We start from the raw sequence: 27,654 nt of genomic DNA on the forward strand, positions 1-27,654 counted from the left end.
ATAATGATTCAATGCAGATTAATGGTACATTTCATGTTAGGAGCTGCTCCTTCCCTTTACATACACAATACTAAATCGTATGAAATTTATCGTTCCTGATGCTAACTTTTTTGTTCAGAAAAATCTGTATTCTATGCAGTTTGAGAACACTAGATTTTTTGAATGAGCAACCACAGACTGTGACTGTATCACACACAAATGCCATAGCACTCTGAACTGTATAGCTAAAACCAAAATTTAATAGTCGCTGCACATGAACTGCACATTGAGGAAATAGTTCAAGAAACTCTCCTTCTGAATGCAGCCCCTTTGAAGTCAGAGCCGATAGGTTATAGTTGTCATTTTAAGTCTTAAATGTGCATTTAAAGTCTTTAATGTGCAAGGTATTACACAACGTGTTCTCTAAGTCTTTATGAATGATCTACATACATTTTATTATATTAATAAATATAAAATATTCAAAATTGTTACTGTAGTAACAACTACAGCTCAAAGCAGTTTGGCTAAGATAACCATTTAGCATGATCTTCTTGGATGAACCACAAGCACCACAGAGAAAAGACATAATCAGCATAGCAAATACTGTATGCTGAAAAAATATTTTTTTTAAAAGCAGTTTAATTTCATGATCTTTTTCTGTTCAAAAGCAATGTTATTACCATAGTGTTAAATGCTTTTACAATTTGCATATCTATCTTATATTTCATGGGATAAAAGTTCTGTTAGAGCCTTCTAGTGTTGGCTGCAAAATTTCAATATTCTGCAGCTGCACAGGAGAGGTTAGTGAGGAAAACACTACTGCAGAATAGGGAAGTGATCTACCCTGCCATCCAAAATAGGAAGTGGGGCTCTCTCTCCACTAGATACTAATTCCTTTGAAGTCTGTTTCTCAGGTTTCACAAACTTTATTCAGTTTTTAAGGACCACCAAAAAGTGTTGAAGATAGACAAGGCAGAGCAGATCTGAGAACTGGTCTGCTCGTATATAATCAAGCAGGGAAGATTTTTAGATTGCTCTAACTCCTTCCTCTCCTTGACACTTTCATCCTAACAACCACCAGTCTGTTAAGGAAGTCATGAAGATCTTCTCAGACTATTATTCTTTAATTAAAGCCCAAGGGGTCAAAAATTTAGAATTTTGATGTCCAAAAATAAACATGTTCACATGATTCCATGAGTGAATAACACATTTTTGGTGTCTCCTTAAAACACTTTATGATATAGGTTTTCTCCAGGCAGGCATTTTTAGAGTAATTAGCAAAGTTTGTTTATGCAATATTCCAGCTGAACAAATTTGTAAAAAATAGAAGCTCCAGAACTGAAAATGCTCCAGATTTATTATTGCTATCTAATTTTGTCAAAGCTTTTCTGAAACTGGCATTTCTAATTCAGGCTCCAGTTTTCTAGTATTAAAGCTTTTCAGATATTTTCTAGACTTTAAAGCTCCCAGTTTTAAAGGCCATCTCTGGAAAGGAACAAAAAAGGTTATAAAGTCTACTCTCTCAGCTACACTAAGCCCCCTTTTAAAGCACCACTTTGTAACAAAATTTGCTAGCTATGCTATATAAATCAGCAACCACTGAAATGCTTTACAACTTATTAATGTATAACAGTAGTTTACTACTAATTCTTCTGCTATGTGTCAACTTCCTCAAAAAAGGCCCATTGTGTTCTAGCACTACAATGTATTGACTCTTTGTAGGCCTGATCTTTTCTAGAGGCACATCCAGTCAGACAATTAAGCAATTTATTATGCAAGTACTTGAGACTGACACAAGCATAAATGTTTCTCATTGTCTATCAAAGGATCCAAGTGCATGACCATAAGGCAGGTTGGTGTTTCAGGGGGTGTCAAGAGGGAAAAAGTGCTCTATCATAGTATGAAACTATGCAGTTAATTATCTTTGGCTGAAGCAATTCTTATTTAACAAGGAAATTATAATTCATCACAATGAAGAAGAGAACTCCATTGTTAGTTTACAACATTTGTTTAGCTTTTTCAGTTTATTAAATGAAGTCAAGTAAATAACCTGTTTAAACAAAAATGTAGAGGAGCATCCATAATCAGGCACTCACTGAGCATAAGCTTTAATCCAGTGGTTTTCAAACCCTTTTTTCTCACAATCCAGTTGAGAAAATTGTTGAAGCCTGCGACCCAATAGAGCTGGGAATGAGGGGTTTGGAGTGTTGTAGGGGCTCTGGGCTGGGGCAGGGGTTGGGGTACAGGAGGGGGTCAGGGCTCTGGGTGCAGGCTCTGGGGTGGGGCCGGGGATGAGGAGTTTGGGGTGCAGGAAGGGGTTCCGAGTTTGGGGAGGACTCAGGGCTGGGGCGTGGGCTTTCTTCTGGCGGCTACCAGTCAGTGGCACGGCAAGAGTGCAGAGGCAGGCTTCCCACCTGTCCTGGCACTGCGGACTGCACTGCGCTCCAGCAACAACCAGCAGCAGGTCTGGCTCCTAGGCGGAGGTGTGCAAGCAGCTCCCACCCACAGGCACCGCCCCCACCAGCTGGGAACTGGCCAATGGGAGTGCGGAGCCAGTCCTTGAGGCAGGGGCAGCACGCAGAGCCCCGTGGCCCCTCTGTCTAGGAGCCAGACCTGCTGCTGGCCACTTCTGGGGTGCAGCACGGTGTTAAAACAGGTAGGGACTAGCCTGCCTTAGCCGGGCAGCACTGCCAATGGGTCTTTTAACAGCCCAGCTGGTGGTGCTGACCAGAGCTGCCATGACCAAATGCCTTCCATTCCGCAACCTAGTACTGGGTCATGACCCACAATTTGAAAACCACTGCTTTATTCCCTTTGAAATGAGTGGGACTTTATGCACATCCTTAAAAAGTTAAGCACATGCTCAAGCACTTTGTTCAATCAATGCCTACATCATTACAGATCTTACAAAAATTCATCTGGTTGACACAGACAAAAATGTAATTCTGCTACAATGAAACAAAGTTCCTGCTATACAGTATAAAATAATACTTTTGCTTGCGTATGCAGATTGCCCAATGAGCAATAGAGAAGGACTTTGTATACAACAGATATTTTTGTAAAAACAATTCCCATTGTTGCTCCCACCATTGTAAACATCCTGTCCTCCAGGGAGCATGCAAGAGCCTGTTTACATGTTTGAAATTTACATCTGATTTGCATACTACAGGTGTTAGGCAGTATCAGCTGCAAATGTACTTTCTTTAATGCACTTATTCCTGTTAAATAAAAACAAAAAATAGTGATTCACAATCATGGTTCCCTATGCGACAGCTACTACACAAGACATTTTGTAGTGTGATGTGTAAATTTGATATAGAATGCAAATCAAAATGTGATTATACTAACTAAAATGATAATTATGGGGAAAAAGGTAGGCAAAGAGTAAAAATCTCAATATACAGTTATAAATACAATATCCCTTTAAAAAAAAACAAACCAAGGTAAAATAGGAAAACCACCAGGGAACCTTTAGACCCCCTCAGACCAAGGAAATGTATCAAAAATTGAAATTTAGCAAAATTATAAAGACTGTATTTTTTCTTTTTTTTAAAAAGGGATACTGCATCTTTAAAACATGTAAAGTAGTAAGTCACCCATTTTCTACTTACAGATAGTAGGAGTAAGAATAGTAGCTCCTCCTGGCAAGCAAATCACAGACAGTGGAAAAAGAGAAGCAATGGTGAATGAAAAGCGTGACTCCGTCACATTGAACAAAGCAGAGAAATGTGTGTTAAAAAAAAATTGAAAATTCATGTTTCTTCGGTTAGCGTTTCAACTTGCTCATGCATTGATTAGGTTTACTTTGCCATGCAATTAAAAAAATACACTGGCATATAAAAATGATTTGTTTTTTAGAGAGAGATCACTTGAGAAAATTACATGCTGACATTTAATCTACTGCCAAAAAATGGAAAATTAAATGGATTATGTATTTTCAATATGAAGTTCAGCATAGTATGATGATCAATTACTACCTAAATGTCATGATAAATGGAATAGTTGTGTACAAAGCCTGTGCATTAAATATGCTTTTAACTTTTCAGTTACAAAAACTAAAGATTGTATTAATATACTTGGTCAGAAAACCACTAAATTTAATGAAGACATTTTGAAGTCTTTACTGGTACACAGGTGCACATATATGTTTGCAAACATACCATATGTACATATATGTGTACACTCATACCATACACAATACACATTTTACAGCAGATGTATGTGTATACTGATACCTATATATACACACACACATTTGCTGAATGCAAACATATATTTTATATCTTTAAATCTTACAGTCAGAAATGTTGATGTATGCATGGTAAGCATTTAAAAATATGGAAGGTAAACAAATGGAAGGAAATGAAGTACATTTGCTAACAGTCCAACAACTAAAAGAACGTGGCATTGCGATTTGAAAGATGCAGTATCCCTTTTCTTAGCTTGATTACTTTGTAAAACTGTGTAAGAGCCAAGAGTTTCATCCAGTTGAACGTAAAGCAATTTGCACAGAATGATCAGGCAAAGCATAAACCATCTCTTAGACTTGTGAAATCATGAACAGAACAGCTTACGACTCACGTTTTTTTCTTCATTAAAAGATAAAGCCACATGTAATCAAATTTAGAGATATATGTTAACATGAGACTTATTAAACCCATGGGAATGAGTAAATTCATTGTATTGTTATTTTTTTTACATAATAGCTATAATCAATCTCAGGTATCAAAAGGGATACTACATTATGAATTCACTAGATATGTATGCTGATATGTAACTTATCAAATTTTCAATCCCACCAAACCTAACTGAAATGTGTGTTTGCATGTGCAAGAGTGTGTGTATGTGTGCACAAGAAAGAGAGAAAGAGATGTTCCATCTGTTCATGGATTTATTATACAAGTTGTCCTGATTCACCAGAGGGACTGAATTAACTTAAGTATGTATATACTATTCTCTTAACGTTTTATATATTTATTGTAAGTGACCTTGACTAAGGGTTGATCTAAAAAAGTGTCCACTTTTCAGAGGGGAAAAAACTGAAAGATCTATTATATATTCAACAGACCAATTCAACTATCATTGTGAAAAATTACCAAACATTAAAGATTCATTAAATAGGGTAATTTTCCCACCTATTTTGAATACAGAATATTACAGAAGTTTTAATGTATTATGCATTTTTAGACAGATGATCAAGTATGACTTCTAACATATTATTGCTTGCAGGGTTTCATACAGGGAGAAAAGTTTTAAAGTATCATTTTACTGACATTGTTAATTTATCTTCATTAAGCAATTTAATACGTTAGGAATTAAAGCTTCTTTTAAAAACTAGTGAAAGCAAGAGTTCAGGAAGGCTCAGAATGTAAGAATGAACACATCTTCTAATGAATGTTTTCACTCACCCCTTGAAGTTTTATGCAGTTCTTACCCGCAAGATTAGCCAATTCCGTTGGAAATGACTGGCAATATATAATGGGGAGCTAGTCACATACAATCTTGTATCAAATATGAGGGGACCATGGTGAAAAGATATGTCTCAGCGATATATCTTGCAGTACAGATCAAGAAAAATTCCTTGCTGAAAGTTGAAAAAAAATCTATATATTGCTCTTCACAATTTGGGTAAATAGAGAAAATAAGAAGAATTTATGTCTTTTTAAAATATTATGATTTGCTCTTTTGTATATGCATATAATTCTCAACCACAGAGGTAGACAACAGAGAGAAGTGAAAGCACTATTTGGAAAATCACATATGTAGCTAACTAACACAGAATACTATAAGCATACCTAATGTTTCTAATGCAGATGTTTCTTCTCCAAGTTATATATCTCCAGGGGTAATTGTAAAGAGGCAATAAATTAAAAAAAAAATCTAATGGAAACCATTAATTATAACATATAGTGTGATCTTAGGTACAATTTTAACGTTTATCTACTTCTAAAAAATAATAGAAAACTTTATTTCATTTTAACATATGCAACATTTACAAATATATTCTTTGTTAAGAATTTGGGGTGGGTGGGGCGGAACTGCAATCCACAAACCTCTGGAAGAAAAAGATCTCATTCGAAGCAGAACATGCTGGTTTGTGCATCCTCAAAGGGATTAGGGTCAAAGATTGGGTGTCGGGAAAAAAGAGGGAATGACGGACTCATTGTTTGTAATAATAGTTAAGATGTTCTGACTAAGAATTTATAGAAATAGATTATAAAATTTTATTCCAGGTTAAGAGTTGAAAGCACTGAAAAGTTAAGCATATTTTTCAAATGCACAAGTAGTATACTGTAGTAGCCTGTAAATGAAATTAGCCTTTTATGGAGAGTTATCATTTGATAATTCCAGAAGATGGCACTATTGCTTGTTTTCTGACTATGAAAAGTACTAAAACCACCTGAATTTCATTCAGGTTAATACTTTCTTAAAAAAAAATTCATGCACTAAGGACTAACTAGATAATTTTATAATGATGTAATGTGATTTAAAATATATCTTCTAGATTTACAAGAATGGAGCAAAATATATCAAAAATATAAAAAATATTTTGCAAGAAAAGTCAGATAATTTATAACAAAGGACTCAAAGACTTCATATGGAAACAAATCTCTATAGAGTTTACAATACGGAAGGTAAAATAAATAAATAAGAATCTACGAATTTCAATGATATCTTTTTTATGCACTGCTGTATACTTTTACAACTTTAAAATTAAAGCTACTTAGAAACGAATAACAAAAAAAGTAAAGCTACTAGACCTCAAAATGACAGCAATCCTCATTTTATTTACATATACAGTATCTCAAAATTTAGTACAAAACCAGAAATATATAAATTTTATTCAGCTACTCGTCCTGACAACTGTCTTTCCTTGAAATGATCTGTGAAAGAATATTTTTGGATTATTCAGTATAGAAGAAAAAGGAGACAGGAAAATTTAATATTCTTACCTTTTTTTGACAATTAATATGACAACTAGGAGGAGGAGGATGAATACCAGAATTCCAGCACTTATTCCTGCTATTTTCACCACACGATCTGTCTGCTTGGCTGGGTCTGGAATCACCTCTGGTTCTTCTGTTGCTGCTGCTAAATGAATCCAAAAAGAAGTTACTTAAAGCATATAATTACCACTGACAGGAAAATTATCATGAGCTAAAAGTTCTTTAAAGACAGTTTCTACATTTTGTTAATACAGTACACAACACATGCACAAACACTCTGTGTGTGTGTGTGTGTGTGTATGAACATGCATGTGTGATGTACATATGTGAACTTCTACAGATACATCACACATGCTGTATTGTGTGTGCGTGCGTGTGTGTGTGTATAATTCATAGTATTCACCTGATATACAAATGCATATATATAGTTTAAAACAAACACTAATATAAAAAACAGAGGGAAAATGTGTTTTTATGGATTCCAGCTAACATCCAAAATCAATAATATTTTCTTTATAACAATTTCTCCCCCACCAAAAAACACCAAAAATAGTGCCTAAAAATGGATATTAGAAGGATCAGGATTTGCATTGGCATATCCTCCACTCACATTGCCCATTTTACACTTATCCAAACTTATCTTTGCCCTCTAAATTTTGTACAATAAAAAGCAAAATAAATTTTTACTAGATTTAAATTATTACTAGATCCCTCAAATAAAAAATGGAAATGCATAATCTCCTACACTTTAATGTAAATTGCTATATTTTTGCAATATTAGGACCTCTCTCATTCACATCCCCATGTCTCATGCTGTTCTAGTTTCCTATCGATCTAATATAGCCCCATTGTCACAGGATCTTAGGACCTAACAATCTTTTTTATGTATTTATCCTCAAAACATGCCTGTGAAGTAGTGATAGGGAACTGAGAGATTAAATGCTTGTCCAAGGTCACAAAGGAAATCTGTGGTGGAATAGAAAATTGAGTCTCCTGAGCCCCTTGTCTAAGTTTTCCTTCCTCTTGCTTACGAAGAGCATACATCCCAAGACCAGGCTAGCACAGTGCCCCCTCAGTCATCATTATGTCATCCTGGACCCATATCCTCTGCAGATTGGCATAGAGGGAGATCTGCAACACTGACTCACTAGTGGGCTTCATATACTCACATCTGAAGAAGAGCTCTGCATAAGCTCAAAAGCTTGTCTCTCTCACCAACAGAAGTTGGTCCAATAAAAGGTATTACCTCATGCACCTTGTTTCTCTAATATACAAATATACATATTACATACACAAACAAGATTAAACAATCTGGCTGGATAGACAGAAGAACACACTTATTGCCCACTGCTTATACTATTATTATTATTGCTTGCATTGTTTAGCACCTAGATGCTCCAATCAGGGATAAAGGTGCTAAGAGCTGAATATATATAATAAGGATCAACAGTTTCAGTGCCAAATAGCTTACACTCTTGGCATATAGTTCTGATGAGACACAACAAGTGGACAAAGCAAATGGGGAAGTGGCTGGGGATGAGGTAAAGAAAAGGGTTAAGGAGCAGCTCTGGGCCCAGACACCCCTGCTGGGCATGCTCGTAGTGAGGCAGAGCTCAAAATGGAGCAGATCAGCACAGTAAGGACCAGGGGAGCAGTTGTATGTTGTAGGCTCCTGCCAAGAAGCCGCTGAAGCCCCAAGTGGCTAGGCCCAGGTCTCACCGCCAAGCCGCTCCAGACCTTTCAATCACACAGGTAAACGGCAACAAGAGGTGACTACGAGAGGAAGACCCACTGGAGCACAGACAGAGAGGACTTCAGGAGGGACCCAGAGGCGAACCAGTGACGCCAAAAGAGGAACAGAAGCTGGAGTAGAAAGTGGCCCAGGGAGCAGGCATAGGGGCACCTGATGCTCTAGGCCGCAGATTTTGAACTACTATTTACTGGGCTCAGGGTTTGAACCTGATAGAGGAGGGAGGGCCCAGGTTCTTTTACCCCCAGCCAGTGAATCCCAGTGTTGGACAACATGGCCAGTGACTCCCGCCGCTGGGAAACAGAACCCAGAGTAATACCACTAGGAGGTTGCTGCCAGAAGCATACCCGAAATCCCCCAATCCCTGACAGGGTGACAATATACCAATAAAGTAATCATATTTAGCATAAATAGCATAGCACACTAGCTGCCTAGCCATTGTTGAGTGTTTTATGGGCACCATAACAAAGATAAGTTTTACAGATGGACTTGAAAGAGGATAATGTAGTGTTTTAATGGAGTTTAATGGGGACCTCCTCTTAGACATAGGGGTTGGAATGGGAAGAAAGCACAAAGGTGACGGAGGGAAAATTGGATCAACGGGCATTGGAGTCTGGCATCTCTGGCAGAATGGATGTGAGGGATGTATTAGATAATGTATTAGAGTCAGAAGGCAAAGGAGGGTTAAGAGCTGTACGGTGTTAAATGTAAAGAGACGTGTCCTGTGATTGATCAAATGGGGAATGGAGACGCAGTGAGAGACATGTAGTGGGGGAGGAGATGTATTCAGAGCAATAAGCAAAGGCGATTAATAATAATAGCTTTTTAAAAATCAATTGGAGTGGGATAAGATGGCCTGTGTCACGTATAGGTAGGAAGAAGTTTTAGTAGTCAAGATGCACAATGATGAGGGCCTGGACAAAAGTTTTCCCTGGGCAGAATGAAAGGAAAGACCTTCTTGTGTAGGAAGAAGTAGAAAAGCTTAGACATGACGTGAATGTGATCATCAAAAGAGACAGCTGCATCAAAGATGATAGGTAGAATATCAGCCTGATTCACTGGGGGGATGGTGGTGTTTTCATGGTGATTTAGAAAGGAGGCAGAGGAGAGTGACTGGAAGCAAAGAACAAGAGCTCAGTTATATTAACCTCTATTATAGTAACCTTTATGCCAAGTTTGTTACTTAAGTTTCATTAAAAGTATATTATCAGCCATGCAGTTCTCATTTTCAAAAGCCACCATACGAACTCAGCAAATAAACATTTCTCAAGCAATGTGACGAAAAGATTGCTTCAGGAGTTTAACTATTTTCCTGGCTTGGGTGACAGTGTTTTTTATTGGCTATATTCCACGAGAAATATCAGAGCTCAGGTCCTTGTAACTGTTCAAAATGTGGCACTCCGTACAAGCTTTTAGAACAACTGCCAAGGCCTAGGTAGGTATCTGTTGCATGTTCATTTACTTTGTTTTTACATTAAAGAGTCTGAACTAATGGTCAATAATGCTAGGAAATAAGACTTCTGTCTAATGGGAACATATACTAGATATTAGCCTTTCTTAAAAAAGGAGTAGAAAAATTACCTTGAAAAGTCATGGATCAAGCACATATCTAGGCTGAATCTTTTCTATCCAAAACGCTTAAAATCTACAGGTGCAATCCTGGCCCACTAAAGTCAATACCAAAACTCCCACTGGCTACTATAGGGCCAGGATTTTACCCTATATTATTCCAGCAATAAATAATAATATATGCATTCTTTGGTGCAAATTATATAACATTGTGGGCTAATTCAGAGGGGTTATATTTTTACATAACAGGGTGTAAATGTTTAAATAAAACCATTGCATATAACAGATAAATAAATTTTAGGAAAAAGAATGGAAAACTGCAGATGTTTAATATTTTTTGAGTTCAGTTTCCATATTTATTTTATTCTACCTCCTGTCAATGTTTTCAGCTTTTACTGGTCTAAATGTATATACCCAGAAAAAGAACAACAAACAATATACAAAAAAAGGAAAGTCAGGTTCACATCTTTATAATAATGTGCACCCAATTGTCCAATTACTCATTTAACAGGTCGTTTGTGCACATGTGTGTGGGTGCAATCTGTCATTATAATTACTGTAACTGCTTGTACAAGTTTTCCATGTGTTGGAATGTATACAGAATGGTGACAATTTGGGTCTCACAAAACACATGGGGCCAGTTTCTAGAGTCTGAATGAAGAATTGTGTGTGTGTTGGGGGGGCTGGAGGGGTGCGTGGGGGATGCATGCATGTGCAAAGGTAGCATAAAGATCACAATTGCACTTCAGCAATCCTCGAGTGCAGGGTCAATCCCCGCGGTGCAAATTAGAGCACCTGCTGGCTGCTAATGCTGCAAGGGGCCACAACTGAAACAGAATTGTCACAGTATGTGGTGTCCTGTCTGAACCTTCTATATACTCCTGTAAGATTTCCCCCTGCATTGGGGTGATTCCTCCCATGGCTGGATCTGGTGGCTCTGGGTCAGATTTGCTTGGTTCATGGTGTGGCACAAAGCAACCTCAACCACATCTGAGATACAGGGCAATAATATTCACTTTTATCAGTGATCAGTAAATGGAAAACTAACCTTGTTGAGTGCTAGGAGTGAGGGTGACCATATCTCCCTATTCTGAATTCAGGACACCTGGTAAAATTACTGGTATTCAAGTGAATTAAATGGCACTTAATCAGAACTATGCAGTACAAACGTTCAAATTAACATCAAGTTCACTGAGCCCCTGTTAAAAAGAAATACTGCAGAGTTGGATTCTTTTTATTTACTTTCTTATCCTTAAGGTTCACATGGGGAGGGATCACACACACAGACACAGGGTGGGTGACTGACCAACCCTCTCCGCATGGCGCTTTCCAACCTCCATGCCCGGCAGGGCCCCTGGGACGGACCCGCCTCTCCTGGCACCTGGCACTGTGTCTTTCAGAGACAACATGTGAGGTGGGAGAGGGAAGGCAAGTAGGTTCACCCTCTGCCCCCCTTCAGATTTCTGTAAGAGTCCACATCAGAATGTGGCCAGCAGCAGCCTTTCGGGACTGTGGAGGAGGGAAGGGATGAGAGCTACTTCCCGCCATGAAGGGGAAGGAATGACTGGCCCTGCATCTTTGCAGAGCTCATCTCTTCTCTCCCCTCCCATGTGTCTGGAAACAGCTTTTCCCTTCCGGCCCACAGACTGTCAAAAGACAGCTAAGACCTCCAGGCTGCTGCTGGCCACCAACATAACCCAGCTGCTTCCTGTCCCCTGGAGCAGTGCGGGCAGGAAGAGGTTCAGCCCTAAGGATGCATTGTGCACCAGGACCCAAGGAACCTGACTGCAGGGTCTTTAGCAAACGCGGCAGAGAGGTGGCTTGGCAGGGGAAGGTGCCTAGGGGATAGAGCAGCCCCATGCTCCCTGGGGGCAGGACCCAGGGCTTGGGGAGGGCGGGTGAAGAGGATGCTAAGGCCCTGCTGTGGAGTCTGCAGAGTCAGGGCAGGAACAGGCTGGAAATCGCTTCACCCACCCCTCGCCATTCCAGAGCTCAGCTGAGGAGTGGAGAGGCTTTCCCATGTCAGCGCTCTGTGGGGCTTTGCAGGGCTCAATTCTTCCTGGCCAGCTCCCCTGACTGGAGGGTCTTGGGCTTTCTCGGGGCACCGACCCAGCCAGAAGCAGCGGGGGAAGGAAGAAGCCTGCCGGCCAGGCTATTGGTGAGCTGAGTGCTCTGACCAGGGGCTGGTTCTCCACACAGTGCTGGAAGTGGGACATGCCCCGCCACGGGGGAGATGGAGGAGCCATGGGGCTGGAGGGAGGTGTGAAACAGGGAGAATATAGCAAGAGGGGGAGCATGTAAAGGGCTGATGGGTGGGCAGCAGAGGTGACATAATCAGTCACTTTGTGGCGCCTGCCCACACTCACCAGCCAGCACAGCTCATAACCAGCGCTGGCCGGGAAGAAGATGGAGGGCTGGGCAAGAGCCGGCATGCCGCAGAGGCTGCACAGATGGACCAGCAGGGGGAGCAGCTGGCCTGGTTTGCTGCATCTTCCCGCCGCAACCAGCCTTGCACACACACACCCATTGTCGGTCAATTGACCCACTCACTCACCGCTGGTGGGCAGATGGCTGGCAAGCAGGGATCCAGCCAACAGCAGGACCCACCAGTACTGATAGGGAGGAATACAGAAAATAAAGGACAATGTGTTCATTTTTAAGAAAAAGTTGGGACATCTGCAGAAGGGTTTAAATATGGGACTGTTCCTTTAAAAAAGGGACATCTGGTCACCCTTGATAGAGTGCTAATTATTTTTCACTAATCCATAAAAGGTAAATACAGCTCAAAATGTTTTTCCAATTTGAGGGGTTTCTTTCCAGCACTAATGTGCCCCCTTGGTTAAACCAATATGTTCACACAGGAGACCCTTTTCTTCCCATGATTTATAACTACTCTCCATATCTGTTTACAATCTTCTGTAACAATTTTTCACCTTACATATCTTCCCCACTTCTTCATGAGAGGGGATTTCTTCTTTTCATGCCAGTAAAAATATAAAACCTTCTTTGGTGCTCATTTGCACTGACACATTTTTCTACTACTAAAAAAAACAACACGATTTTTTGCCTTGCTGACTGTAAATATTGAAATATTACAAGTCTTGGGATTCTGTTTTTCTTAATATGGTTGAAATCTACCAGACTCACTGAATGTATAAAAACCTCCTTTTACCCAGTTCTTAAAATTCCTTTTTATTAATCTGTGCCTATAATCCCTTTTCACACTGATGACCGGTCAGATGAAAAAGTAGTGAGAATTTTAAAGAGAAACCTGTATTTTTATAGTCAATTTAGTAATGAGGTGATGATTATAGGAAACAAGGCTGTGTATTTTTCATCTAATCCTTTTGATCAGCTTTATTCCAGTCAGTGCTTATTTTTACAATTTCATTAAATATCTTATATGTTTTATTCTACATTTCTGTACCGGATCCTGCAAATCTTTATTAATACAGGGTATTCCCATTGCTTTCAATTGGGTTATTTGTTTGGAAGAAATATCACTCACATAAGAAATTGAAGGATGGGGACTGTTTCCCCCCACCCCCATTATTTCTGATCCACAAGGAGGGGACTGCATTTTTTTTTAGGTGAATTATCACACACAAGAGTCACTAATGAGAATGAGGGACAAACTAGATCCAAGATACTTATTGGATTTCTCCCATTAGTTTTCTATATGGTACCAACAATAACAGCAGTTACATTCCACAGTTCCATCTGCAGTTGATGCAACACCTCTATCAATAATTCTTTCTTTATGTTATCAATTGTTATCACCTCTGTAATGCTGATTTTCTCTATATTTTGTAGCAAGCAAAGGGCGAAATCCTATTCAGCTTACTGTTGCAAGCAGTGCCATGAACTTCAATGGTGAGCAGAACTGTATTTGACTGAGTGTTGCAACTGTCTAAATCCTAGCCTTACACTGATTCTTAAGTCAATATAAGTTACATTGCTCAAGGGTGTCAAAAAATCACCCCCCTAAGCAACGTACCTTACATCAACCTAACACAGAGTCTACGCCGTACTACTTTGGCGAGAGATTCTCTCCTGCTGACTTAGCTTTCACCTCTCAGGGAGGTGAAATACTGAAGTTGACAGAGGAGAGCGCTCCCATCAACTTATTGCATCTTCACCAGACCCGCTAAATCAACACCACTGCATCGATCTCAGCATCGATTTAGCCTGTAGTGAAGACAAGCCTAAATAATGGTGAGATCCTGACTGGTTGGTGAGGGTGGCAACTTATCCTTCTACAGATAATAGCAGAGGAAGGACTTTTACCCTTAAATTTCTGATAAATGTAGTCACTTTGAACTTCTTTTAAAAACCAATTTTTATTACATACTCAACAAAATCACCTCAAATTTCAACACCTATTTACATAATGCAACTGTACATTGGATACTATAATAATTCAATAATATCACCGTGTATGATATTCAGTTATTGCACATCTCTTATCTGTATTCTCCTTCCTTCTGGAGCTCAGTATTTACATGTAACCTTGCACAATCATCAGAAAATTTATGAGACTAGGCATGAAATCTATTCACCTACCCTTACTAAGGAGATGGTGATAGGAAAAATAATAATGATATTCCACTCTGTCAAACAAAGTTATTCAAGTAGAAAAGGCAAGCAGGATTTGCAAGGTGGTTTATATGATACTATTAGTGAACAGACATCCTTCTAAAAGCCAGCTTTAAATCCACAGATTTTGTACAAGATTGTATATATAACCTCTTAACCTGGTGTTTTACCCTCTAACACTCATGGCATTTTATGATAGGCTTTCCTGCTCTGTGAAGTGGGATATACTGTGCCTTGTGTTTGACTGAAGCTGCTGTTTATGTTATGCCTTGTTTACATGTTAATTTTTGATTTGTATTACTTTGTATTCACCGTGTCATGCAGTAATAGTGTAACTATGTACCATGAGTAAGTCGAGATGCATTTGATCAAGAAAAACTGTTTTACACTATGATTTTATGCTTGTATTATAAAACTGTTAATTAAAACTAAAATTTGGCTGAATAGATTGAACACCCAATATTGGATAACATCAGAGTACTAGTATTCCAAACAACTCAGGTAATAAGTGAATCTATCATGGGCAGGGGGTAGGGGCTGGGAGTTCTGTGAGAAATACAAGCAAGTTTTTCTTATGAGCAGTTCTTTTTCAGAGTGACTTGCTCTATGTTTTAATCATCTGACCAGAAAAATCATTCTGCTTTCTATCAATTTGAGTTTTATTCTCTGGTTACTGACTTTCCAGAGTGATGTTAATGATACAATTAAGAAGATTTTAAAAAGCTTTAAAAATTCATTAATAAAGAAAGATTCCTTTTACATAACTACTGTAAAAAGTTTCTTATGAAACAGTCTGTTGAGAACATCTGAGCAAAGCTGTACTGGTATTCAAGGAATCCAGTTGCACAATAGGTATCTGTAGACTCCTGTATGCACATATACTGTGTGAAAGACTCATGTATTCTGTAAGACTTTCCTGGGTGAAGGAAAGATTGTTAGACTATTTGCTTTTCTGGAAGGTGAGAGGTTTTTGTTCACTGAATTAACATGGGCTTAATAACCTTCCCTGTAGAGCAGTGGTTCCCAAACTGGGGTTCGTGAACCCCTGAGGGTTCACAAAATGTTACAGGGGTTTCTCAGGAAAAAAATCCCTAATGGCGGACAGAGCTGTCCTTAGGGATCTCTGGCAGCATGGGGCCAGCAGCCTGGAGCCCCTGGACTTCCAAGAGCTAAGCAGATCAAAGCAAGCATATCTATCATACTGAGGAGATTTAAACTTCAAGACTCCTTATAAGAAATGGAAAGGGAGGTGGATTTTTTTTGCTCTTTTTAAAATTAAATAGGCAGCTAGTATTGTTTTTTAAATTATGATGAAGAACAAGTTCAAGCTTTGTTGTAACGTGTGTTGTTTGTCTGGACTGCTCAAGGCCTGAATGCTTGTGTAGGAGGAACTCTTTGATTTGGCTTCTTAAATACCTTCTTGCTGTTTCACATCTGATAATCCTTGATGAAACATAGGAGCCTTGTCTTATAAACAGGCTTATTCAAAGTGATACAAGCTACGGAAGTGAGATCTTGGAAGAGTGTTGCTGTTTTCATAATGTAACAAAAATACTGTAATGATAAATAATAATTAATAATAAATAGTGTGTAATAAGCATGTCAAAAACAAATTTTATATTTCTAAGATTGCTGCTTTAGTAATTTATACACAGGTAAAGGAGAAAATCCCTGGAAATATTCATTTTTAGGAAGGGGTTTGTGAGAATTGACATTTTAGTGAAAGGGGTTCACTAAAGTTCACGAACCACTGCTGTAGAGCACAGGTGCCTAAGCTGTGGCCCTCAAGGCTCTAAATCATGGGCTTTATAGCTAACCATATTAAGAAGAAAATTTGTATTTGATCAGAAATATCAGGGTAGGAAGAGACCTCAGGAGGTCATCTAGTCCAACCCCCTGCTCAAAGCAAGACCAATCCTCAAACAGATTTTTGCCCTGATCCCTAAATGGCCCCCTCAAGGATTGAACTCACAACCCTTGGTTTAGCAGGCCAATGCTCAAACCACTGAACTATCCCTCTCTCCCTTAATAACGAACTGAAAATTTGATCCCTGAGCTGTGTCATGAGATTTTTAAACTAATGTGTCTGAATAGTTCCCGTTACTATGAGGAGGGCCCAGCGTCTGTGAGAGCCCAGAGGACTGGATTTCAACTGGTTCTGTCCGAGCTTAGGGGAATGCCTAGCAAAGAATGAGGGTAACCCAGGACAGGAGAACGATGAGAAGCTGAGAAACTGCAGTTATAGCTCCTTGATTTTCTATCACAGCCCAGGTTAGAGCACCTTGTATGGTGCCCTAAACTGTGCCAACTAGTTTTAGTTTCCAAGAGACCATATGCTAACTTGGGATAGCTAAAGTGCAGAATGGTGTGACCACTCACACTCCTTTTTCAAGGACTATAGGGAAGGAGATGTGGAAGCTGGCAGTGCTAGCTCCCCACAAAGGAATCTCCCCCATGACCTTTTTGAAACAGCATGTTCAGCCCTCATACCAAAAAGATTGGACAACACTGCACTATAGCCGAAGGGCCATCACTGTAGAGAAAGCCTATATACAGTGTTTCCTAGGTCTCCTGGAGAACATTGCAGGGGCTTCTTCAGACAAGCAGCTGCTGAGCAGGCCCTCTTTAAATGATGGCTGTCCTAAAATGTTAATACAGCGTCTGGCCAAGTTACCGCTAGTTTCCGGGGGTTGTGTGTGTGTTGCATACAGAGCATCCCTTCTTTACCAAACCCTGTCCCCACACATCCTACCTACCCACATGTGGATCTCCAGACAAGGGTGGTGCAATGGATATGGCTAATGACCATTTCCATGAAAAAAGAGCAACATCTGTATACACAGAGAATGTGGAGAAACAGCTGGGCCTTCCATTACTGTGTTTTTTCCTGAAATGATGTGCATGCCCCTAGCAATATTTGTGCTTGATGCATTATTATATATTTAAAACTAATGCAAGCAAGCTGGCATACCATACCAAGTGGGAGTGAGAGACCTACCTAGAAATTCCCTTATATTGTACTACACATATGGCGGAGCGATCGATTCACCAGAGTCGATTTATCGCATCTAGTGAAGATGTGATAAATCGACCACCGAGCTCTCTTCCATCGACTCCGGTACTTCATCGGAGTGAGAAGCGTAGGCAGAGTTGACAGGGGAGCGGCAGCAGTCGACCTACCGCAGTGAAGACATCGTGGTAAGTAGCTCTAAGTACATCAACTTCAGCTACACTATTTTCGTAGCTGAAATTGTGTAACTTAGGCTGACTTAGCTTGCCTCCTGCCCCTGCCCCATTGTAGACCAGGCCTTAGAGGGACTCTGTCAGCTTCCAGTTCAGGCTCTACAGTGTTTTTGAATAAAACTGCTAAATGTGGAGTTAGGTTTCTGCAATTCCATTGCACAAAGCATACTGTATAAGAAGGTGTAAGCACACTAATATAACCTTTTGGTATGTCACTAGGCAAAAGCAGCATGCAGTGAAAAGGCTTGGAGACATTCTGGATATTAACATGTCACCAGGCACTGCCAGATTTGCACTTTGCTTTGGAATTCTCATGTCTAGTAGGGTTTCAATGAGCAACATTTTACACTGCAGTAGGGCTTATCCAGAAGAAGTGCAATCCATGGATCTACATTGACAACCCCAAGCAAGCAAAACTTGTGAGTCGGGTCCCCAAAGATCATGAGATTAAAAATATATTACCCTTGGGGTTCTTGTTATTTGCCCTTTGTTTACTGAGCATTTAGAATACACTTGGGTCACATTTTCCATCTTTTCTCCCCAACCACAAGAGCAAGAGCCTTTTTTGTTTTTTAAATAAATTAGAGAAAGAAAATGGAGATTCACAAATTCACCAGACTCAGAAGCTGAGCTATTAAGAAAATCACTAAATATCGTGAGACTCATGATAAAAATAGTGAGAGCTGGATAGAAACATTAGATACTTGTTTCATAATGTCAGGGCTCTTCTTGTTTAAGAACTCCATGTGGAACTCCCATTGAAAATAAAGGAAATTCTGTATGCAAAGTGTATGCAGAATCAGGCTCATTATAGCTTTTGTGGCTTTAAAATCATACTTTCAGATAGTAGGTTCTTGAGTGCAATTATGTGGAGCTCATTCATTAGTACAGACCCGAAGAGTGATACAAATCCCACTTTTATAGATGCACACTACACCAGTTAAATTCACTTTCTGCTTCTGAAAGCAGGGTTTGATAATAGTAAAAAAAAAAGAAAAAAAAAAGGTTATATTAAGATAAGCACCGACAATGTAAATGAACAGCTCTCAGAAAGGAATAATTAAAGATCTACTGTGTAAATGTATAATTATGCATTTTTGTAGCATCCATATTATTATCTCCCAAGCCTAAATGTGGACTCTCCTGCAATGGTTTCATCCTGGGCTTCCTAAAAAGCAAGTTGTAAGACATAATTGTCTTTTGAAACCATTATGAGCCATCAGGTCTCAAGCTTCTCTACAATTCATCAGTTTGCACATCAGTGACCCCACAGACTGTTAAAGTCAGCTAGGTCATTGCTAATGCTGCCCTTAGATAGTAGGGCCACAAGCTCAAATTATTATGACATTTCTGATGAAAAAATGTACAATGGGTGCAGTAAATCCTTTTGAAATAAAGGCATGCTTTTAACCTTTCAGAAAAGAAATCTGGGCAATTAGAGCACATTATGAAATAATCACCTGTCAAACTGTGATTTGAAAAACAAAGCTGTTTAACTGAAGGAATAGCAATCTTAACAATTCACTTGTAAATAAAAAGAGAATGTTAATTTCAATTCAGACACAAAATTTTTGTTCAAAAATAATAGTGTAAAACTCCCCCCCGCCCCAGGCATTAGAAATGCCTTATACATCACTTATTACCCCCAAAATTAACACTGACAGTTGGTATTCAAACCCCTGAAAATAGGTGATGACACATGCTTTATTACAAAAGCAACACTCTGTACATGGCATACACAACAGAAACTGTTTCAGTGTCATTCCACGTCAGAGGAAAATGATGTATTATGCCATACAAGATGTTTAATTGTTTTAACACAGAAATACATTTTAATCTCTGTTGTTCATATAGAGGAGCACGCAGTACACAGAAAATAAATATTATTACTGTCAAAGGCATGCAGCTGCATTTTGCCATTTTTACGGAAAATAATATTAATTGGATAACTTCAACCAATTTAAACACCTATAAAAATTACAAAGCAAGAATTTACTGGCAGCAAGGAATACCTTGAACTCGGTGTTCCGAACTTGTTATAGAGCTATGTAATTTCACTGAAGGAAACAAAGACAGCTAACCTCTCCTCTGCCATAAAGAGTGCAAAGTTACAACCCAAAGAACTTTTTTGCAGCGCAAATTGCTTTGTAAATCCAGACTGTCCCCTCACAATCCCAGAACACAGCAGTAAACGTGATTACTCGCACCTGGGATGGACACAAAAACCAAGCCAAGAGGAGGAGGAGAAATATAATGCTTTCCTTTCCAATAATTTAGAGTATTCAAACAAGTAGCTGTCATGGAACCACTGACAGTAATCAGGGCCACTACATGAAACTCTGACTCTTGACCTGCCTAGATGGTTTAAGAATAGAAAATATCTAGGACATCTCCTTATTGAGGGAGATTGTCAGCAACTCACCCTTTGAGGAGGGAAATCCTAAAATACATAATTACCAGATGAATCCTAAAGGAAACACTGCTTAGTGCTAGAGATCATGCAACTGACCATATACAAACATAAGAACATAAAAACTGCCATATTGCGTCTGACCAATGGTCAGCTAGCCCAGTATACTGTCTCCAACAGTGGCAAGTACAGGAGCTTCAGAGGGATTGTACAGAACAAAACAAATTTGGAGAGATCCACCCCTGTCTTCCACTCCAGGCTTCTATCAATCAGAGGTTTAGGGTTACCCAGGGTTACATCCCTGATCATCTTGGCCGATAGACATCGTCTGACCTATCCTCCATGAACTTAATTTATTCTTTTTTGAACCCACTCATACTTTTGACCATCACAACATTACACAGCACTGAGTTCCTCAGGTTAGTTGTACGGTGTGAGAAAAAGTACTTCCTCCTGTTTGTATTAAAAATGCTGCCTGTGAATTTCATCAGGTGATCCTGATTTTTGTATTGTGGGAAAGGGTAAGCAACACTTTTCTATTCTTTTTTTCCACACCATTCATGATTTTATAGACCTCTATCATATCCCCCCATAATCATCTCTTTTCTAAGTTGAACAGTCCCAGTCATTTTAGTCTTTCCTCGTATGGAAGCTGTTCCGTACCCTTGATCATCTTTGTTGCCCTTCCCTGAATCTTTTCCAATTCCAATGTATACTTTTTGAGATGAGGCGACCAGAACTGGATGCCCTATTCAAGATATGGGCGCACCATGGATTTATATAATGGCACTATGATATTTTCTGTCTTTTCTATCCTTTCCCTAATAGTTCCTAACATTCTGACTGCTGCTGTGCATTGAGCTGATGTTTGAGTACTATTCATGATAACTCCAAGATCTCTTTGAGTGGCAACAGCTAATTTAGAACCCTTCTTTATATATGTGTAGTTGAGATTATTTTTTCCAATGTCCATTTATTTTAATTTATCAACACTGAATTTTATCTGCCATTTTGTTGCCCTGTAACCCCGTTTTGTGAGATTCCCTCTGTAACTTTTGGCAATCAGCTCTGGACTTAACTATCTTAAATAATTTTATCGCCTGCAAACTTTGCCACTTCACTGTTCAGTCCTTTTCCAGATCATTAATCAATAAGCTGAACGGCACAGAACCTTGGGAGATGCCACTGTTTATTTCTGTCCATTGTGAAAACTGACCATTTATTGCTACCCTTTGTTTCCTATCTTTTAACTCATTACTGATCCAAGACACAACCTGTCAGTTTCCTTAAGAGCCTTTGGAGACAGACCTATCAAGGGCTTTCTGAAAATACAAGCACCATTGGATCACCTTTTGTCCACATGATTGATGACACCCTCAGAGAATTCTAGTAGATTGGTGAGGCATGATTTCCCTTTACAAAAGCTGTGTTGCCTTTTCCCCAACAAATAATGTTCATTTATATGTCTGATAATTCTGTTCTTCATTATAGTTTCTACCAGTTTGCCCTCATGCTGATGTTAGGCTCAGGGACCTCTAAATGCCACATAGTGCTTAACCCCCTAAACAAGCAGCTAGCAAAAATCAGTCTTCAAAACCAGCTGTCAGTATCCTGGATCCTTCCTGGTCCAGCTACAAGACAGGAGATAGTACTGACAAAGCATTGGTTGTTCCGTGTTGCCAACTCATGGGATTTTATCATGAGTCTTGTGATATTTGGTGTTTTTCTGAAAGGCTCAACTCAAGAATTCATATGATTACATGAGAATCTTGGCTTTCATTCAAAACTTCAAATTTCTAGCCCTCATGGCTGTAGACAAAAGCTTGACAACAGCAAACCTATAGGCTCAAAAAATCAGAGATCCAAAGAAACTGCAATTTAATGTTTTTATATGTCTCATGATTTTGGGGACCTGTCTTAATTTTTTAAATGTTTTTAGTTGACTGTGCTCAAATGAATGACCTTCTCCTCTCATCTTTTGTCCTGACAAGGCAAGTACATCCTTCAGAATTTCTCTGCAAGATTTGGTACTTCTGATGCCCATGCTCTTCTTCGGTCTCCAACAAATTGCAGGGGTTAATGGAAACACACTAAAATAGCTCAGGCCTTCTCTCTCAGAGACAACTCAAAATTCTGCTATCGGTATCTATTCCTCCACCTACAATCGTAAGCATTTTTGTAGAGTCCTTCAAGGCCTCTCCCACTGCTGGTGAAACAATGTAGGCTGTGACTTGACCATAGGTAGCAAATTACACTCAGCTGTACATCTCCTTTATATCAAACTCAAACAGTCTAGCCAAAATAAGCATCTGGAATAAGAGGAGCTGGCTAGAGATGAATCTAGGTAAGTCTGAGGAGGTATTGGCAGGAGGAGGGAACATCTCTGAAAAACTTTCTTCCCCTATAACATCCTCTGCTCTTGAGAGTATCTGCTGTCAGATTGTTAAATTGGTCCACAGTCTTGGGGTCTTTTTGCACTCCTTAGTACTATTAGATGCCCAAATTAAAAAACAAACAAACCAAACAACCTACTTACATCTGTGACTGGCTGAAAGATTGAGTGGTGTCTAATCAGACACAAATCTGGTCATGGTGACCTTCATGCTTGTTTATTGCCATTTATATATAGGAATGAAACCACATGTCCTACAGAAAACCTCCAGCTCGTGCAAAATACAATAGCCCGTCTGCTTAGTAACAAAGCACCATGAAACACCACTTCAGTCCTCCCTTCTGCACTGATTCCCTATTGATTAGAGTCCAGTTCAAAATCTGTCTTGATATTCAAAACATTCTACAGCATCTGAGAGATTGCCTCTCTCCATGCTCACGACCACCCATGATAGTTAGGTTTCACTGAAACAATGAAACTGCCAACCAATAGGAGAAGGCAGAACTCAGGTGTTTGACCTAAGCTATTGCAAGAAATAAGAATGTCCAGGGACCTAGCCACTTTCTGAATGAACTGCAACACTCATCCTCTGACTTTACTTTCTCTTATGTTTTTCTCACACATACACCCTTTCTCCAAGACAGGGGTTCTCAACCTTTTTCTTTCTTAGCTCCCCCCACCCCCCAACACGCTATACATATTTCATGGCCCACCATGCCACAACAACTGGTTTTCTGCATATAAAAGCCTGGGCCAGTGTTAGGGGGTAGCAAGCAGGGCAATTGCCTGGGGCCCCCATGCCACAGGGCCCTCCATGAACTTAAGTTGCTCAAGATTTGACATCAGCTCCAGGCTTCAGCCCCAGGTGGTGGGGCTTTGGCTTTCTGTTGTGGGCCCCAGCAAGTCTAATGTTTGGAGGACCCCCGAAACCTGCTCGCGGCCCACTAGGGGGCCCTGGACCCCTGCTTGAGAACCACTGCCCCAAGGGATATCCTAAAACCTAAATCCTAAAAACTAATTGAGCTATTTTATCTACCGACTGATGAAAGAAAAAGAGTGACTGTTATTTCAATTATTTGGAAAGTCCTCAAATACTACAGTGATGGACACCAGTTTAGATAGAGAGTCTGAGGGTTTGTCTACACTTGAAAGGCTGCAGTGGAACAGTTGCAACACTGCATTATCTACCTACACTGGTAGGGGTTCTCCCATCGCTGCAGGTAATCCACCTTCCCAAGAGGTGATAGCGAGGTTGACAGAAGAATTCTTCCGTCAACCTAGCACCATCTATAGTGGGGGCTAGATTGGCTTAACTATGCTGCTCAGAGGTATGGATTTTTCATATGCCTGAAAGATGTAGTTAAACTGACAATTTTCTAGTGTAAACCAGGCCTCAGTGGCTATAGAACTTTAAGATATTGTTATCAAGGTTTTTTCCCCCACTTTGAACTTTCGAGTACAAATGTGGGGGACCTGCATGGACCCTTCTAAGCTTAATTCCTAGCTTAGATCTGGTAATGCTGCCACCAGCCAGAATATAGTGTCTGGCACACTTTCTGTTCTCCCAAAACCTTCCCTGGGGAACCCAAGACCCAAACCCCTTGGGTCTTAAAACAAGGAGCAATTAACCATCCTCGTCTTTTCCCTCCCCCGTCCAGACTCTCCTCTCCCTGGGTTGCCTCAAGAGGCTTACACAGATCCAAACTCCTTGGATCTTAAAACAAAGAGGAATTAACCATCCCCCCTCCTATTTCCCCCATCAATCTCTGGTGAGTTCAGGACCAATTCCCTTGGATTTTAAAACAAGGAAAAATCAATCAGGTTCTTAAAAAGAAAGCTTTTAATTAAAGAAAGAAAAGGTAAAAATTATCTCTGTAAAATCAGGATGGAAAATGCTTTACAGGGTACTCAGATTCATACAGACTAGAGGGACCCCCCACCCCTAGCCTTAGATTCAAAGTTACAGCAAACAGAGGTAAAAATCCTTCCAGCAAAAAGACACACTTACTAGTTAAGAAAACAAACATAAGACTAATCCGCCTTGCCTGGCTATTACTTACAATTTTGAAGCATGAAAGACTGATTCAGAAAGATTGGGAAAGCCTGGGTGTACGTCTGGTTCCTCTTAGCCCCAAGAGCGAACAACAAACAACACAAAAAGTACAAACAAAGAGTTCCCTCTACCAAGATTTGAAAGTATCTTGTCCCCTTATTGGTCCTCTGGTCAGGTGTCAGCCAGGTTTACTGAGCTTCTTAACCCTTTACAGGTAAAAGAGACATTAACCTGTAACCATCTGTTTATGACAATTGTTAATAGAAGGTAAAGATGAATTAGTATTTACTGCACAAAGGCTTGTTATAACACAAGACAATCAGTAGGCTTGTGTTGTGCAGACTGCAGAAGTAACAGATATGAGTTTGTGAGTGGATCTGTGGACACTCTGGCTGCATGTGTTCATAGTAGTGGAGCATTTAGTGGTTTTTCTTTCAAAGATGAAATTAGCTGCTCTGTTCTGGAAAGGGCTGCAGGCTGCTACTTTTTCAACCAGCCTCCCAGAGAGGAAAAACAACTACATCAAAAGAGGAAATTATATATTTAACAAAAGCTTCAAACCCATAGGGCAGCCAAAAGAAATGAAGCTAACTACAATATGCGAATATTGTATTATGATATGTGTTGGGTTCCTGGCAAAGCAGATTATTCAAATAGCTTTTAAGCTTTTAAATCTGGGCTTAGGGTTTCCGCCAGTTGTGATATGATTAAAACATGATTGATTTGGAGGAGAAAAGTCACTAAATTGAGAGAATGCCAAGTGCCCTCACTGATCAGGTGGTAAAAAATATTTATATTGTAGTGAACCAAGAAATTGATCTCTGCAAAAAACTGAACGTAAGTTTTTAAGAGAGTTAAAATTGAGAACAATATACTCAATTCTTCAGGGACACAGATCTCAAGAAAACATGTAGAGCCCCAGCTCAGTTGCCGCTCATTTATCATGTAATTTACTGTTGAAAACACACAGGGACAATCCACAGTGTGAGGCTTCATTATGAGCAGTCATCACGGACATGCTCAGTGAAAAGAGCCAGATATGACTTTTCTCTTCTCCTCTTTAAAGCGAAAGGAATACATTCAGAAAACCTGATGGTGTGACTTTAATCAGTGAAGCAATATCACTGGCTTCAGCTTAGTCAATCAACAGAGGATATCTTATCTGCCTACATAACACAGTGAATCAGATTAATTTTTCTTAAAAGATGTAGAGAAAATTTTCAAACTTGGATGCCTAAAGTTAGTCTTCTACATATTTATTTAGCAACCAAAATATGTTTTGAGATATTCATGTTTTCCGATGTGACGTTCTGAGCTTTCATAGCACCTCTGAAAATTAGGGGCCAAACTTTAGGCATCTAAAATTGAAAAAATTGCACCCATTATTATCTACAACATGGGTCACCAACCTTTCAGAAGTGATGTGCCGAGTCTTCATTTATTCACTCTAATTTAAGGTTTCGTGTGCCAGTAATAAATTTTAACGTTTTTAGAAGGTCTCTTTCTATAATTCTATAATATATAACTAAACTACTTTGTATGTAAAGTACATAAAGTTTTTTAAATGTTTAATAAGTTTGATTTAAAATTAAAATGCAGAGCCCCCCGTACCAGTGGCCAGGATCCAGGCAGTGTGAGTGCCACTGAAAATCAGTTTGCACGCGTGCCATAGGTTGCCTACCCCTGACCTAAAGAAACCTCAGTGTATTAACCTCACAATGCAATTATATCTGTTAATTACGGATAAGAAATATGATACTCTCTTTGTCTGACCACTAAATATTGAAGAGCCATAGTTCTTAAAAGAAAATTTGGGGTAATCCACTGAAACCACAACTACTACTCTTGTTGCAATAGAATGCTGTCAGAAATATAGGATTAGAATGTTATTGCCTTTACAAGGGATTTTATGACTCTGCATGCATACATCATATGTTTAAGAAAACGAAGGACAACTGAATATGAATAACAGAGTCTTTACCTAGCACTAACTTAGCATATATTAATTTGAAAGGTGGAATGACCGGGAAAAGAAGTTAGCTATGTTAAATAACTATAGGGCAGATTCAATGAAAATGCTATCTGGTTCCTGTAGAACAGATAAAAACATAAGGCAGATTTCAAATAAATTGCTTCAAAATTAGAAAAACGTGCAAATACAAACTTCCCAGATGTAAGAAACGACTAATAATTTATCAATAGAACGATGGCTAGAATGCATGGTGGAAAAACAAGGAATGAAAATGTAAATCTTGACTTTTCACGCTAAGGTTACTTATGACACTAATTTGTTTTTACAGTACAATGAATATAATAAGTAAAGGATAAGTTATCAAATTTCACTGTCCTTATTACTTCACCAAGCATATAAGAAACAGTCGTTCTATTATCTCAGATCTCTTCTGTAGAGGGAACAAATGTTTAATTAAAAAAAAAAAGGTAATATGGAGGCACAAATGGTGGATGGAGGTTGACCTATACAAGCCTTTCATTTTTGGAAACCGAGGTACAAATTTTATCTTGAGTCTTAGTTAAAAGTAAGTTTGGATGAGGAATAAATGACACAGTGGTCTTTTCATATCCCCTCTTTTTCCCAATGTATTCTTTAGGAGGAGGGATAGCTCAGGATTAGCCTGCTAAACCTAGGGTTGTGAGTTCAATCCTTAAGGGGACCATTTAGGAACCTGGGGCAAAAATCAGTACTTGGTCCTGCTA

The 27,654-nt window shown here is 39.3% G+C and overlaps 1 protein-coding gene across 16 annotated transcripts in view; it reads right to left on the reverse strand.

Annotated features, from left to right (window-relative positions):
- Positions 1 to 27,654, reverse strand: part of PTPRK (protein tyrosine phosphatase receptor type K) — a 626,320-nt gene that overhangs the window by 41,630 nt on the left and 557,036 nt on the right. For 7 of the 16 annotated variants that reach the window (XM_030556279.1, XM_030556274.1, XM_030556268.1 and 4 more), the window contains 2 exons: positions 6,933 to 7,071; positions 3,591 to 3,620 (listed from right to left, as the gene is read on the reverse strand). In XM_030556279.1, the coding sequence (XP_030412139.1) occupies positions 3,591 to 3,620; positions 6,933 to 7,071 (169 nt within the window). The remainder of the gene's footprint in view (positions 1 to 3,590; positions 3,621 to 6,932; positions 7,072 to 27,654) is intronic. The other 9 variants (XM_030556271.1, XM_030556270.1, XM_030556275.1 and 6 more) reach the window with 3 other exon arrangements.

This window comes from Gopherus evgoodei, chromosome 3 (assembly GCF_007399415.2).
Source record: "Gopherus evgoodei ecotype Sinaloan lineage chromosome 3, rGopEvg1_v1.p, whole genome shotgun sequence".
Lineage (NCBI taxonomy): Eukaryota > Metazoa > Chordata > Testudines > Testudinidae > Gopherus > Gopherus evgoodei.